Source organism: Hemiscyllium ocellatum, chromosome 4, assembly GCF_020745735.1.
Source record: "Hemiscyllium ocellatum isolate sHemOce1 chromosome 4, sHemOce1.pat.X.cur, whole genome shotgun sequence".
Classification (NCBI taxonomy): domain Eukaryota; kingdom Metazoa; phylum Chordata; class Chondrichthyes; order Orectolobiformes; family Hemiscylliidae; genus Hemiscyllium; species Hemiscyllium ocellatum.
This window is the reverse complement of record NC_083404.1, coordinates 74,920,030-74,934,427: the sequence shown is the minus strand read 5'-3', so window position 1 is coordinate 74,934,427 and position 14,398 is coordinate 74,920,030. Positions and strand designations below refer to the sequence as shown.

Below are 14,398 nucleotides of genomic sequence, written 5' to 3'. Positions count from 1 at the left end.
CCTTCAGCGAGGTTATTACACCGACCATACCAGAAGAGAGCAGAAGAGAGAAGATGATGAGGAAGGCAGAGAGGAGACAGGTGCAAGAGATCACTGGGGAAGTACCTGTCAGGAACAAGTTGAATCTTTTGAAAACAGTAGAGACAGATGACACTGCCAGTCCGCGAGGCGGTCAGGTCTGTCGATCAAAATTTGGCATGGAGGCAGAGCCAAAGAGTCAGGCATCGCACAGAGCCGTGGTGATAGGGGACTCCATAGTGAGAGGGACTGAATGGGGCTTCTGCGGCAACAGGTGGGATTCAAGGATGGTGTGTTGCCTTCCTGGTGCCAGGATGAAGGACATTGTAGACAGAGTGCACGAAATCCTCAAGGGCGAAAGGTAAAGAGCCAGAGGTGGTGGTACATGTCGGCACAAATGTCGTCAGGATGTGGAGGAGGAATATAATACAGCAGGACTTCAGAGAACTAGGAAGAAGGCTGAAAAGCAGGACGTCCAGAGTGGTTATCTCCGGTTTGCTTCCAATTCCTCGGGCTGGAGAGGCTGGGAACAGGGAGATAATGGACTTGAATGTGCAGCTAGGGAACTGGTGCAAGAAGCAAGGATTTAAATTCTTGGATCACTGGGGTATGTTTTGTGGTAAGCATAAATTATACAAAAGAGACAGTGTGCACCTTAATAGGTTGGGTCCAGCATGCTGGCAGACAGGTTCGTGACTGCAACACAGCTGCGTTTAAACTACATAGTGGTGGGGGGAGGGGACAAACTGGAAGTTTAAGAACGAAATTGAAGGGAAATTTAGAACACGGGAAGTCAAGACAACGGTATCAATGAAGCAGAAAACTCAAAAAGGGATCATGCCGTAAGGTTGAGTGAAATAGGGGTTGATAGGAAGGGTAAGGGCAGTAACAAATTAAAAATACTATATATGAATGCACGAAATATTAGAAATAAGATGGATGAGTTTGAGGCTCTTTTGGAAATTGGCAGCTATGATATTGTGGGGATAACTGAGACGTGGTTTGAAGGGACAGGGCCTGGGAAACGAATATTCAAGGCTATACGTGCTATCGTAAGGACAGACTGACTGGCAGAGGGGGTGGGATGGCCCTGTGCACGGGGGGGGGGGGGGGCAGCTAGAATCAGGGGATGTGGAGCCAGTACGGATAGAGCTGAGAAATTCTAGGGGTAGAAAGACCCTCTTGGGAGTTATCTATACGCCCCCAAATATGGATGTCGGGTGTAAGTTGAATAAGGAGATGAAATTGGCCTGTCGCAAAGATGTTACTACAGTTGTTATGGGGGATTTCAACATGCAGGTAGACTGGGAGAATCGGGATGGTATTGGACCTCAAGAAAGAGACTTTGTGGAGTGCCTCGGAGATGGATTTTTAGAATAGCTGGTGCTGAAGCCTACCAGGGAGAAGACAATTCTGGATCTGGTATTGTGCAACGAACCAGAACTGATCAGGGATCTCGAAGTGAAGGCGCTATTAGGAGGTACTGCTGAAAAATGTGTTGCTGGAAAAGCGCAGCAGATCAGGCAGCATCCAAGGAGCAGGAGAATCGACGTTTCGGGCATAAGCTCTTCTTTAGAAATGAGGAGGGTGTGCCAAGCAGACTAGGATAAAAAGGTAGGGAGGAGGGGCATTGGGAACGCGATAGGTGGAAGGAGGTTAAGGCGAGGGCGATAGGCCGGAGAGGTCGGGAAGATGATTGCAGGTCAAGAAGGCTGCGTCGAATCAGACGGTTGGGACTGAGATAAGGTGGAGGGAGGGGAAATGAGGAAGTTGGAGAAATCTGCATTCATCCCTTGTGGTTGGAGGGTTCCTAGGTGGAAGATAAGGCGCTCTTCTTCAAGACATGGTCTTGCCATGGTCTGGTGATGGAGGAGGCCAAGGACCTGCATGTCCTTGGCGAAGTGGGAGGGGAGTTGAAGTGTTCAGCCACAGGGCAGTTGGGTTGGTTAGTGCGGGTGTCCCAGAGATGTTCTCTGAAATGTTCTGCAAGTAGGCGGCCTGTCTCCCCAACGTAGAGGAGGCCACATCAGGTGCAGCAGATGTAGTAAATGATGTGTGCGGAGGTGCAGGTGAATTTGTGATGGATATGGAAGGAACCCTTGGGGCCTTGGAGGGAAGTGAGGGGGGAGGTGTAGACGCAAGTTTTGAATTTCTTGCAGTTGCAGGGGAAGATGCCGGGAGTGGAGGTTGGGTTGGTGGGGGCGTGTGGACCTGACGAGGGAGTCACGGAGGGAGTGGTCTTTCCGGAATGCTGATTGGGGTGGGGAGGGAAATATATCCTTGGTGGTGGGGTCTGTTTGGAGGTAACGGAAATGAAGAAGGATGATACGATGTATCTGGAGATTGGTGGGGTGGTACACGAGGAACCAGTGGGGTTCTGTCCTGGTGGCGATTGGAGGGGCGGGATTCAAGGGTGGAGGAGTGGGAAGTGGAGATGCAGTGGAGAGTATCGTCAACCATGTCTGAGGGGAAATTGCAGTCTTGGAAGGCGGCGGCCATCTGGGTTGTTTGGTGTTGGAATTGGTCCTCCTGGGAGCAGATGCGGCGGAGGTGAAGGAATTGGGAATATGGGACGGTGTTTTTTTTTAAAACAGGGGACAGGGTGGGAGGTGTAATCTAGGTAGCTGTGCGAGTCGGTCGGTTTATAGTGAATGTCCTTGTTGAGTCGGTCGCCCAAGATAGAAATGGAGAGGTCTAGGAAGGGGAGAGAGGAGTCTGAGACGGTCCAGGTAAATTTGAGGTCAGGGTGGAAGGTGTTAGTAAAGTGGATGAACTGTTCAACCACCTCATGGGAGCATGAGGTAGCGCCGATACAGTCATCGATGTAGTGGAGGAAAAGGTGGGGGTGTGGTGCCAGTGTAGCTGCAGAAGATGGACTGTTCCACATACCCGACGAAGAGGCAGGCATAGTTGGAGCCCATGCGGGTGCCCATGGTTACTCCTTTGGTTTGGAGGAAGTGGGAGGGTTGGAAAGAGAAGAAGTTGTTCATAGTGAGGACCAGTTCAGTCAGTCGATGGAGGGTGTCAGTGGAAGGGTACTGGTTGGGTCGGCGGGAAAGGAAGCAGCAGAGGGCTTGGAGGCCTTCGTGATGTGGGATGGAGGTGTATAGGGACTGGATGTCTATGGTGAAGATAAGGCATTGGGTGTCGGGGAAGCAAAAATCATGGAGGTGGTGGAGGGCATGGGAGGTGTCCCAAACATGGGTGGGGAGTTCTTGGACTAAGGTGGACAGGACAGTGTTGAGGTATGCAGAGAGGAGTTCGGTGGGGCAGGAGCAGGCTAAGACAATGGGTCAGCTGGGGCAGTCAGGTTTGTGGATTTTGGGCAGGAGGTAGAAACAGGTGGTGTGGGGTTGTGGGACAATGAGGTTGGAGGCGATGGATGGGAGATCCCTGAGGTAATGGATGGTCTGGGAGATGATGGTTTGGTAGTGGGAGGTGGGGTCATGGTCAAGGGGGCAGTAGGAGTTGTCCGCGAGCTGGCGTTTAGCCTCAGCAATATAAAGATCGGTGGGCCAAACTACCACTGTGCCTCCCTTTTCTGCCAGTTTGATAGTGAGGTTGGGGTTGGAGCGGAGGGAGTGGAGAGCTGTATGTTGCGAGGGGGAGAGGTTGGAGTGGGTAGGAGGGGTGGACAGGTTGAGGCGGTTATTGTCGCGACGGCAGTTGGCTATGAAGAGATGGAGGGCGGGTAAGAGGCCAGCACGGGGTGTCCAGGTGTTTTTTTGATGGGGTGTATTGGAGGCAGAAGAAGGGGTCGTCAGAGGGTGGGCGAAAATCCTGGTTGAAGAAGTAGGTTTTTTTTATAAAAAGGAGGTAGTGACCATAAGCTTCAATCTGCAATTTGAAAGGGAGAGGGTACAATCGGTAGTGACAATATTTCAGTTGAATAAAGGGAACTATGGAGATATGAGGGAGGAGCTGGCCAAAGTTCAATGGTGGAATACCTTAGCAGGGATGACAGTGGAGGAACAATGGCAGATATTTCTGGGTATAATGCAGAAGATGCAGGATCAGTTCATTCCAAAAAGGAAGAAAAATCCTATGAGGAGGCAGGGGTAGCTGTGGCTGAAGAGGGAAGTTAAGAAACATATAAAGTCAAAAAAGAGAAAAAGTATAACATAGCAAAAATGAGTGGGAAAACGGAGGACTGGGAAGCTTTTAAAGAACAGAGGATTACTAAGAAGGAAATACGCAGAGAAAAAATGAGGTACCAAGGTAAACTGGCCAAAAATATAAAGGAGAATAGTAAAAGCTTTTTTTAGGTATGTGAAAGGGGAAAAAATGGTTAAGACTAAAATTGGGCCCTTGAAGACAGAACAGTGGAATATATTACAGGGAACAAAGAAATGGCAGAAGAGTTGAATTGGTACTTCAGATCTGTGTTCACTGGGGAAGACACAAGCAATCTCCCGGACGTAACAGTGGCTGAAGGACCTGAACGGAAGTGAATTTATATTTGCCAGGAATTGGTGTTGGAGAGACTGTTAGGTCTGAAGGCTGATAAGTCCCCAGGGCCTGGTCAACATTCCAGGGTACTAAAGAAGGTGGCTCTAGAAATCGTGGATGCATTGGTGATTATTTTCCAGAGTTCAATAGATTCAGGATCAGTTCCTGCAGATTGGAGGGTGGCTAATGTTGTACCACTTTTTAAGAAAGGAGCAAGAGAGAAAGAAGGAAATTATAGACCAGTTTGTCTGACCTCGATGGTGGAAAAGGTGCTGGAGTCAATTATAAAGGATGAAATTACGACACATCTGTATAGCAGTAACAGGATAGGTCAGAGTCAGCATGGATCTATGAAGGGGAAATCATGCTTGATTAATCTTCTGGAATCTTTTGAGGATGTAACTCTGAAGATGGGCAAGGGACATCCACTGGATGTAGTGTACCTGGACTTCCAGAAAGCCTTGATAAAGTCCCACACAGGAGGTTAGTGAGCAAAATTAGGGCGCATGGTATTGGAGGCAAAGTACTGACTTGGTTGGCTGACAGGAAACAAACAGTAGTGATAAACGGCTCCCTTTCAGAATGGCAGGCAGCGACCAGTGGGGTACCGCAGGTTTTTACAATATATATTAATGATATAGAAGATGGTATTAATAGCAACATTAGCAAATTTGCTGATGATACAAAGCTGGGTGGCAGGGTGAAATGTGAGGAGGATGTTAGGAGATTACAGGGTGACCTGGACAGATGCATGGCAGATGCAGTTTACTGTGGGTAAATGTATGGTTATCCACTTTGGTGGCAAGAACAGGAAGGCAGATTACTACCTAAATGGAGTCAATTTAGGTAAAGGGGCAGTACAGAGAGATCTGGGTGTTTGTGTACACCAGTCAATGAAGGCAAACATGCAGGTACAGCAGGCAGTGAAGAAAGCTAATAGCATGCTGGCCTTCATAACAAGAGGGATTGAATATAGAAGCAAAGAGGTTCTTCTACAGCTGTACAGAGCCCTGGTGAGACCGCATCTGGAATATTGTGCGCAGTTCTGGTTTCCAAATTTGAGGAAAGACATTCTGGCTATTGAGGGAGTGCAGTGTAGGTTCATGAGTTCAATTCCTGGAATGGCGGGACCATCTTATGTTGAAAGATTGGGCGATTGGGCTTGTATACCCTTGAGTTTAGAAGACTGAGAGGGGATCTGATTGAGACGTACAAGATTATTAAAGGATTGGACACTCTGGAGGCAGGAAACATGTTTCTGCTGATGGGTGAGTCCCGAACCAGGGGACACAGCTTAAAAATAAGGGGTAGGCAATTTAGGACAGAGATGAGGAGAAACTTCTTCACCCAGAGTGGCGGGTGTGTGGAATGCTCTGCCACAAAAGGCAGTGGAGGCCCATTCTCTGGATTCATTTAAGAAAGAGTTAGATAGAGCTCTCAAGGATAGTGGAATCAAGGGTTATGGAAATAAGGCAGGAACAGGATACTGATCATAATGAATGGTGGTGCAGGCTCGAAGAGCAGAATGGCCTACTCCTGCACCTATTGTCTATTATCATAATAGCCCCAGCCTGTTCAATCTCTCCCTGTAGCTCAGATCCTCCAACCTTGGCAACATCCTTGTAAATCTTTTCTGAATCCTTTCAAGTTTCACAATATCTTTCCGACAGGAAGGAGACCAGAATTGCACGCAATATTCCAACAGTGGCTTAACCAATGCCCACTCCACCGAGGACATGCAGGTCCTTGGACTCCTCCACCGGCAGAACACAACTACACGACGGCTGGAGGAGGAGCGCCTCATCTTCCGCCTGGGAACCCTCCAACCACAAGGTATGAATTCAGATTTCTCCAGCTTCCTCATTTCCCCTCCCCCCACCTTGTCTCAGTCGGTTCCCTCAACTCAGCACCGCCCTCCTAACCTGCAATCCTCTTCCTGACCTCTCCGCCCCCACCCCACTCCGGCCTATCACCCTCACCTTGACCTCCTTCCACCTATCCCACCTCCATCGCCCCTCCCCCTAGTCCCTCCTCCCTACCTTTTATCTCAGCCGGCTTGGCTCTCTCTCTCTTATTCCTGATGAAGGGCTTGTGCTCGAAACGTCGAATTCTCTATTCCTGAGATGCTGCCTAACCTGCTGTGCTTTGACCAGCAACACATTTGCAGCTTAACCAATGTCCTGTACAGCCGTAATATGACCTCCCAACTCCTGTACTCAATAGTCTGACCAATAATGGAAAACATACAAAACACCTTCATCACTATCCTATCCAGCTGCAACTCCACTTTCAAGGAGCTATGAACCTGTACTCCAAGGTCTCTTTGTTCAGCAACACTCCCTAGGACCTTACCATTAAGTGTAGAAGTCCTGCAAAGATTTGCTTTCCCAAAATGCAGCATCTCGCATTTAATCGGAATTAAACTCCATCTGCCACTTCTCAGCCCATTGGCCTATCTGGTCCAGATCCTGTTGTAATCCGAGGTAACCCTCTTCACTGTCCAGTACACCTCCAATTTTGGCGTCATCTGCAAACTTACTAACTGTACCTCCTATGCTCTCATCCAAATCATTTATGTAAATGACAAAAAGTAGAGGGCCCAGCACCAATCCTTGTGCCACTCCACTGGTCACAGGCCCCCAGTCTGAAAAACAACCCTCCACCACCACCGTCTTCTAACTTTGAGCCAATTCTGTATCCAAATGGCTAGTTCTCCCTGTATTCCATGAGATCTAACCTTGCTAATCAGTCTCCCATGGGGAACCTTGTCGAACGCCTTACTGAAGATAGATCACATCTACTGCTCTCCCCTCAATCTTCTTTGTTACTTCTTCAAAACTAATAATCATTATCATTTAGAGGGAGAGGGGCAGGTACCTAGGAACAGCATAACTCGCAAGATCACCCTCAAACCACTCACCATCGTCACTTGAATATGGCAGTTTCTTTATAACCATAAGGTTAAAATCCTGGAAAGAGTTCCTTACAGCAATATTGATCTTCACCAAATGGACTGCAGCAGTTCAAGAAGGCTGCTCATCACCACCAAGTGCTGTTGTGTGTGATAAGGGCATATATGGATTGGCCACAAATGCTGCCCCAGCTAGCAACATCTACATCCCATGATTTTTTTTTAAAAAATGCTTACTGATAACCTTCCACTGTACATAACATTTTGTTTCAAGTTAAAGACTTTGTCAGAAACGGCCTCATTCCCATGAATTTGATTTTGATCTCAGTTTTTAAGGCTCCTCCATAGTAATAACATTAGTTCAAAATTCCACATCAATCTCAACATTTTCATCAAGGTCACTGAACAAAGGGATCAACACTATCACGCACAACAGCACTGGTAAATCGATCTTCAAGCAAATCCTTATTCATTGATAAAACTTTTCTGCTGAAAGGCATGCAGCCAATACTTTATCAATGATGAACATTTCCCAATTGTTTCACATTCATTATTTGGCAGAACAAATTGTGAAAATTACATTTTCTGAAATTCCAGATAGACATTCTTTCTGAGAACATAACAGGATCAAGTTGGGTATATTTGAGAGAGAGAGACAGAGGACTATCGCAAGCTAAGTTTTAATTTTAAGGTACAAGGAAAGAATGGAGGAAGAAAATGTAAAATGCGACAAATCAATCGCTGGGAGTCTATGAAAAGGAAAGGCAGAACAAAAGACAAAAGCTTAAAGGAATATCAAAGCCCTAGTAACAGCTTTTCCAAGTACTGTTAGAAAAAAATGGTTACAGAGGATTTCAGGCTCACTCGAGAGATACACAGAGGAGAAAAGAACAGACAAGTGGTAAACTTTATAAATGAGTATGTTGTGTAAGCAGAGAATGGTGACAAAGAGAGGTACAAGGAAAAACAAAACAGCTAAGGGAATTACAGATGCAGTCATTATTCAGTAATTATTCCTGAAGCTTTGAAACTTGCAAAAGCGACTCCATTGTTTGAAAATGGCAACAGAAATAGAGGGGGGGAAAAAAAATATCGGAACAACAGCCCCATGAGCTCAACATCTATTTTGGGAAAGTTACCAGGATCTGTCATTATGGGCAAAAGGGTTGAACAATTGGAGAAATATGTCCTTAATCAGCAAGCCAACTGTTTGTTTATCTTCACCTAACGTTGCACCAAAGCACTCAGTTTAAATTTGCAATGATAGACGAATGTCTATTTTCTGCAGGCACGTAAAGTCAATGAAATTTACAGCACGAAAACAGACTCTTTTGTTCAACGCATCCAACGCTGAGCAGATATCCAAAAATCAATCTAGTCCTATTTGCCAGCATTTCACCCATATTCCCCCAAATCCTTCATATTCACATAACCATCTTTTAAATGTTTACTTGTACTAGCCTTCACCACTCCCCGGCAGCTCATTTCATACACGTACCACCTTTTCCTTGAAAAAGTTGCCAGAGGTCCTTTTTAAATCTCTCCTCTCTCACCTTAAACCTATGCTCTCCAGTGTTATACCCTGGAAAAAAAGTACCTCGTTTATTTATCCTACTCATGCCCCTCATGATTTCATAAGCTTCTATAAAGGGTCACCACTCAACCTCTGATGCTCCAGAGAAAATAGCCCCAACCCATTCAGCCTTTCCCATAGCTCAAACCTTCCAAACCTGGCAACATCCTGGTCAATCTTTTCTGAACCCTTTTAAGTTTCACACCATCTTTCCTATAGATTAGATTAGATTACTTAGTGTGGAAACAGGCCCTTTGGCCCAACAAGTCCACACCGACCCGCCAAGCGTAACCCACCCAGACCCATTCCCCTACATTTACCCCTTCACCTAACACTACAGGCAATTTAGCATGGCCAATTCACCCAACCTGCACATTTTTGGATTGTGGGAGGAAACCGGAGCACCCGGAGGAAACACACACAGACACGGGGATATTGTGCAAATTCCACACAGTCAGTTGCCTGAGGCGGGAATTGAACCCAGGTCTCTGGCGCTGTGAGGCAACAGTGCTAACCACCGTGCCGCCCACTAGCAGGGAGATCAGAATTGAACAGTATTCCAAAAGTGCCCTATCCAATGTCTTGGACAGCCACAACATGACCTCCCAACTCCTATACTCAATGCACTTACAAATAAAGGCAAGTGTACCCTACCTTGTCTACCTGTGACTCCACTTTCAAGGAATTATGAACCTGCAACTTAAAGTCTCTGTTTGGCAACACTCCCCAGGACCTTTCCATTAGGTGTGTATGCCCTGCCCTGATTTGCCTAACCAAAATGCAGCACTTCACATTTATCTACATTAATCTTCATACGCCACTCCTCCATCCATCTGATATGGGTTTTGTTATACTCGGAGTGGAAAAGTTTGGCTTTGTTTGCTTGCAGGTTGGTCACTTTTGTTTAAATAAAATGAAGTTCATCAGAAATTGAGAAAACAAATCAATGTAATCCGCAGAAGATCAAAAACTGCACCAGTATATTTGGGTGCTGAAAACATTTCTAATACGACATTTAAAATACAATTACTCTTAACAAATTATTGAAATTACGCTGTCAAGTTTCTGTTCCATATGGACTTGGATTGGGATGTTTACAACATTGTTAGGTTAACCTGACAAATCAATGTTTGAATCTGATGCAAAGCATAATTATAAATTTAAATTCCATCTGGCCTTGATGCGATAAAAATAATGAATGGCAATGCCAGATGTACGTAATGTATAAAATAAATTATAAGTGGATGATGCATTTCCTGGTTGAAATGTCTAGAATTGGGGGGCACAATTGACAAATAAGGGGGATGCCACTTGGAAGGAAGTTCAGTCTTTGAATTTATTTAAGGTATAGACTGACAGATTTCTGATTTCCAGTGGCAGAGAGTTATAGGGATGATTCCTGAAGAAGGGCTCACACCTGAAACGGTGGCATGGTGGCACAGTGGTGGGTGACACGGTGGCGGGTGACACGGTGGCACAGTGGTTAGCACTGCTGCCTCACAGCACCAGAGACCCGGGTTCAATTCCCGCCTCAGGCGACTGACTGTGTGGAGTTTGCACGTTCTCCCAGTGTCTGCGTGGGTTTCCTCCGGGTGCTCCGATTTCCTTTCACAGTCCAAAGATGTGCGGGTCAGGTGAATTGGCAATGCTAAATTGCCCGTAGTGTTAGGTAAGGGGTAAATGTAGGGGTATGGGTGGGTTGCGCTTTGGCGGGTCAGTGTGGACTTGTTGGGCCGAAGGGCCTGTTTCCACACTAAGTCATCTAAAAAAGAAACATCGATTCTCCTGCTCCTCGGATGCTGCCTGGCCTGCTGTAAAAGGTCACCACCCAACCTCTGATGCTCCAGAGAAAATAGCCCAATCCATTCAGCCTTTCCAAACCACATTTTTCAACTCAGTTATAGGGATGAGGCAAGGAAAAGGCATTGAAAAGTTAATCAGCAATGATCACTTTGAATGGCAGGGAAAACTTGATGGGCTAAATAGCTCACTCCTGTTCCAGTGTATTCTGAAGCAAAGCAGAAAGTGCTGGAAAAATGAGTCAGATAGCATTTGTGAACAATGAAATAGTTAACATTTCAGGTCAGTGACCTTTGAACAGAGCTAGAGATTTAGAAGGTTTGCAAGGAAATATGAGGAAAAGGAAAATGGTGGAGGGAGAAAGTAGAGAACAAAGAAAATGGTTATGATAAATTGGAGGATGGAGAAAGGACTTCTTACACAAACTTCAGATTTAAGACAGTTGAGGAGCAATTTCAACCTGTAGAATTTTTAAACCACAGAATGCTATCGAGGCTGGATCATTAAGTCTATTCAATGCCAAAAGAGACAGAGTTTTAACTCAGTAAGGGACCTAATATTTTTTCGGGCAGGGGAAGAGAAAGAGAAAGAAAGAGAGGAAAGAGGCAGGAAGGTGCGTTGAGTGTCATCAGATTAGCCATGATCTTGTTGAATGGCATAGTCGACTCAATGGGCTGAATAGTCTACTTCTGCTCCGATATCTTATAGTGTTAAGTATGAACTGCTCAATTTATAAAGCATAGGTCACATTTGATAATTCAGGTTCCGATTTAGATTACTAACATGATGGATAAAGGACTGTCTTTGAATATTATTAAATACCTTCTAAAAGTCCATATAGGTGCTTAGCAACAAAAATAAAAACGTAAATGATGAGGGGCATGTTTGCTGCAAGAGTTGGAAATTGGTTGGGAATTAGGAGAGAGAAAGAATGGAAGGATCGAACAGGTTCTGCTCCCAAGGTCCTGTACTAAGGAGCCAGTTTTTCAGCATCAACATCATTTCTTGGATCACTGCGCAGTAAGTTGTACATTCAAGTCGGTAGATAATAGTAAATTAGAAGCACAGTAATTTGTACAGGCTGGAGCAAACGTAAGGAAGGATACAGATGAGGATGCATGGGCAAAACTGCATTAGGTGCAAAAAAATTGGAATATGTTCAAATGTTAACTAAGAGGAGGTAAAACAAGAGAAATTTGGTCATCCAAATTACATAAGTCATTAAAAGTTGGTTGTTAGACAAATTATTAACGGAATGTTGGCTTAATGATGTTTGGGAGCTGGAATACAAAACTAAAAGAGTAAGTTACACTTCAATCATATAGACCTTTGGTGAGACTCCATTTGACTACTGTGTTCAAATACAGATAAACCACAGGCAAGTGTGAGGCAAGTTTACCAGAATGATGCAGAAAGTTAATTATGAGGACAGGATACGCAAATTTGGCTTGAAATCCCCCTGGTAAAGACAATTTAGTGTGAAGGATTCAATAGGATGAAACATGGCAATAACTATTTCTAGTGAGGAAAAATAAGGGAGCACAATCTCAAAATTAGGTCAGACAATTCAGGAGGGAAATCAGGAAGCATTCTTTCCCACATAGCATGTCAAGAAAATGTGCAAAAAACACTCTTCAAAAGGCTGCCATTATTGGAACAACTGGAGCATTCAACACTGAAGTTGATGGATTTTTGATAAAGGTGTGTTTAACTAAGTCAGGAACAATGGTTGGTAAATGAATTTGAGATACAGAATCACGATTTAATTGAATGGTAGAACTTACTTAAAAAAGCTACTTGTGTTCATAGGAGGCCATCTTTCTTCACAAAATTTCACTCAGTTTAGTAAAACATTAATCTTTTCCAGAAGACTAGTTAGGTATTCTACTATTAGGTTAGAACTGACTGCAATTCATTTGAGCATCACGTCAAAAGCTGGTCAAACTAATTAGCTTACAGGTTTGCCATGTCAGTCATGGCCCAGTTGGTAGCAATCATGCAACTTGAATCAGAAGGCCTAATTCAGACTTTAATATCAAAGATTTTTTTTGAGTACTGCACTGAGGGGTAGTGTATTTTGGATAACATTTTCAAGTAGAATTTTAAAATCCCAGTAAAATTTCAAAAACATAGAGCAGGGTTGTTCACTAGCGTCATGGCTAGATTTAATCCGAAAATCAGCATCACAAATTACAAACGTTGTGATCCTTATGACAATGCTGCTTGTGGAAAATTGAAGTGGGCAAATTGTTGGCCACATTTCCGAAACTCAAAACTGAAAAGTATTTAAAAAGCTATGAATGCTTTGGGATATCAAGATGCCAGATGATTTCAAGCTTTTCTTACTTCTAGATCCTGGTTTTTGTTATCCAGTTTTCTCTTTCTGAACAAAGTTTGGGAGAAGATTTGTAGCTTGGGTGCTTGTTGTTGTGGGTTTGTTCGCCAAGCTGTGAATTTGTGTTGCAGACGTTTCGTCCCCTGTCCAGGTGACATCCTCGGTGCTCGGGAACCTCCTGTGAAGCGCTTCGGTGAGGTTTCCTCCGGCGTTTATAGGGATTTATATCTGCCACTACCGGTTGTCAGTTCCAGCTGTCCACTCCAGTGGCCGGTATATGGGTCCAGGTCGATGTGCTTGTTGATTGCATCAGTAGATGAGTGCTATGCCTCTCGGAACTCTCTTTCTGTGCTTTGAGAGATGCAAGCGTGGAACTCTTAAAAACATACACCCTCCCTTTTACAAGACTCGGGTGAACGTCATCTGATCAGACAGGTTTTGCAAAGTTGAAAGAAATTAGGCTAAGCTAACACCCTGACTTAATTTGTCTCCAACTTTCTACTAGGTGGCAGAATACAGCTATCTAGACTATATTGGATAGCAGAGGAGTGTTAAAGACTAAAGAAATTGAAATGTTCCCAAGTTGAGGTTAAATGGATTCTTAGGGTAGCAAAGGAACTTAAATTAATATTTTGCAACACTAATCAGTTTTTGAAAGTGGTTAACGTTTCTGCCCCAACTGTCTAATATTCTTCTCTTCAGTACCCTTGTAAATTGTTCTGAGTTGTTTCCTCCAATTATACGTAATATACATACCTGAGCTTTTCCAGCAAATTGGTTTTCTGCTTTACACAATTCGCAATTCTTTAGGTTGTCATTGTACATAATGTATATTCACCCTTTCCACCACAAAAATTATGTTAGCTTAACGAGTTTAGAAAGTAGAGGACAATTTAGCACGAATGGCAATTACCGAACCCTCCAATAGCGTCTCCCTTCCCCTGTAATCAATCACTGGCCACGCTTTCTCGGTACTGTGCGAGGCTAACGCACAATTCTTGCTGTTGTGTTGAAATCAAACACTGGAAAGCTGGACCCACCCTCTTCCCATCGCCTTCCCAGGTGAGACTCACCGCGGCCGTGGCTTTTTTTGCAGCGGGGACAATAGCAGGAACTGGCGCTGACATGTTGTTACCACACATACACAATCAAAAGGAAAGCGTCCAGCTAACCCGCAGGTCACCTCTAACAGACACGGCCCCAGCCGCCGTTTTCCACACTCCTCCTACCCGCGCTTCAGACCGTTACATCCACCTTCACCCGTCAGATATCCCGCCTCCCCCTCAGCCGAATTTGATGCCTTTACAAACGG

At 44.8% G+C, this 14,398-nt stretch overlaps 1 protein-coding gene across 1 annotated transcript in view; it reads right to left on the bottom strand.

The window, feature by feature from the left end:
- lypla1 (lysophospholipase 1) overlaps nt 1-14,355 on the bottom strand; it is an 86,058-nt gene extending 71,703 nt beyond the window's left edge. Inside the window, exon 1 of the mRNA XM_060823470.1 lies at nt 14,160-14,355. Coding sequence (XP_060679453.1) covers nt 14,160-14,228 — 69 coding nt within the window. The 5' untranslated portion in view covers nt 14,229-14,355. The remainder of the gene's footprint in view (nt 1-14,159) is intronic.
- Between the last annotated feature and the right edge of the window lie 43 nt (nt 14,356-14,398).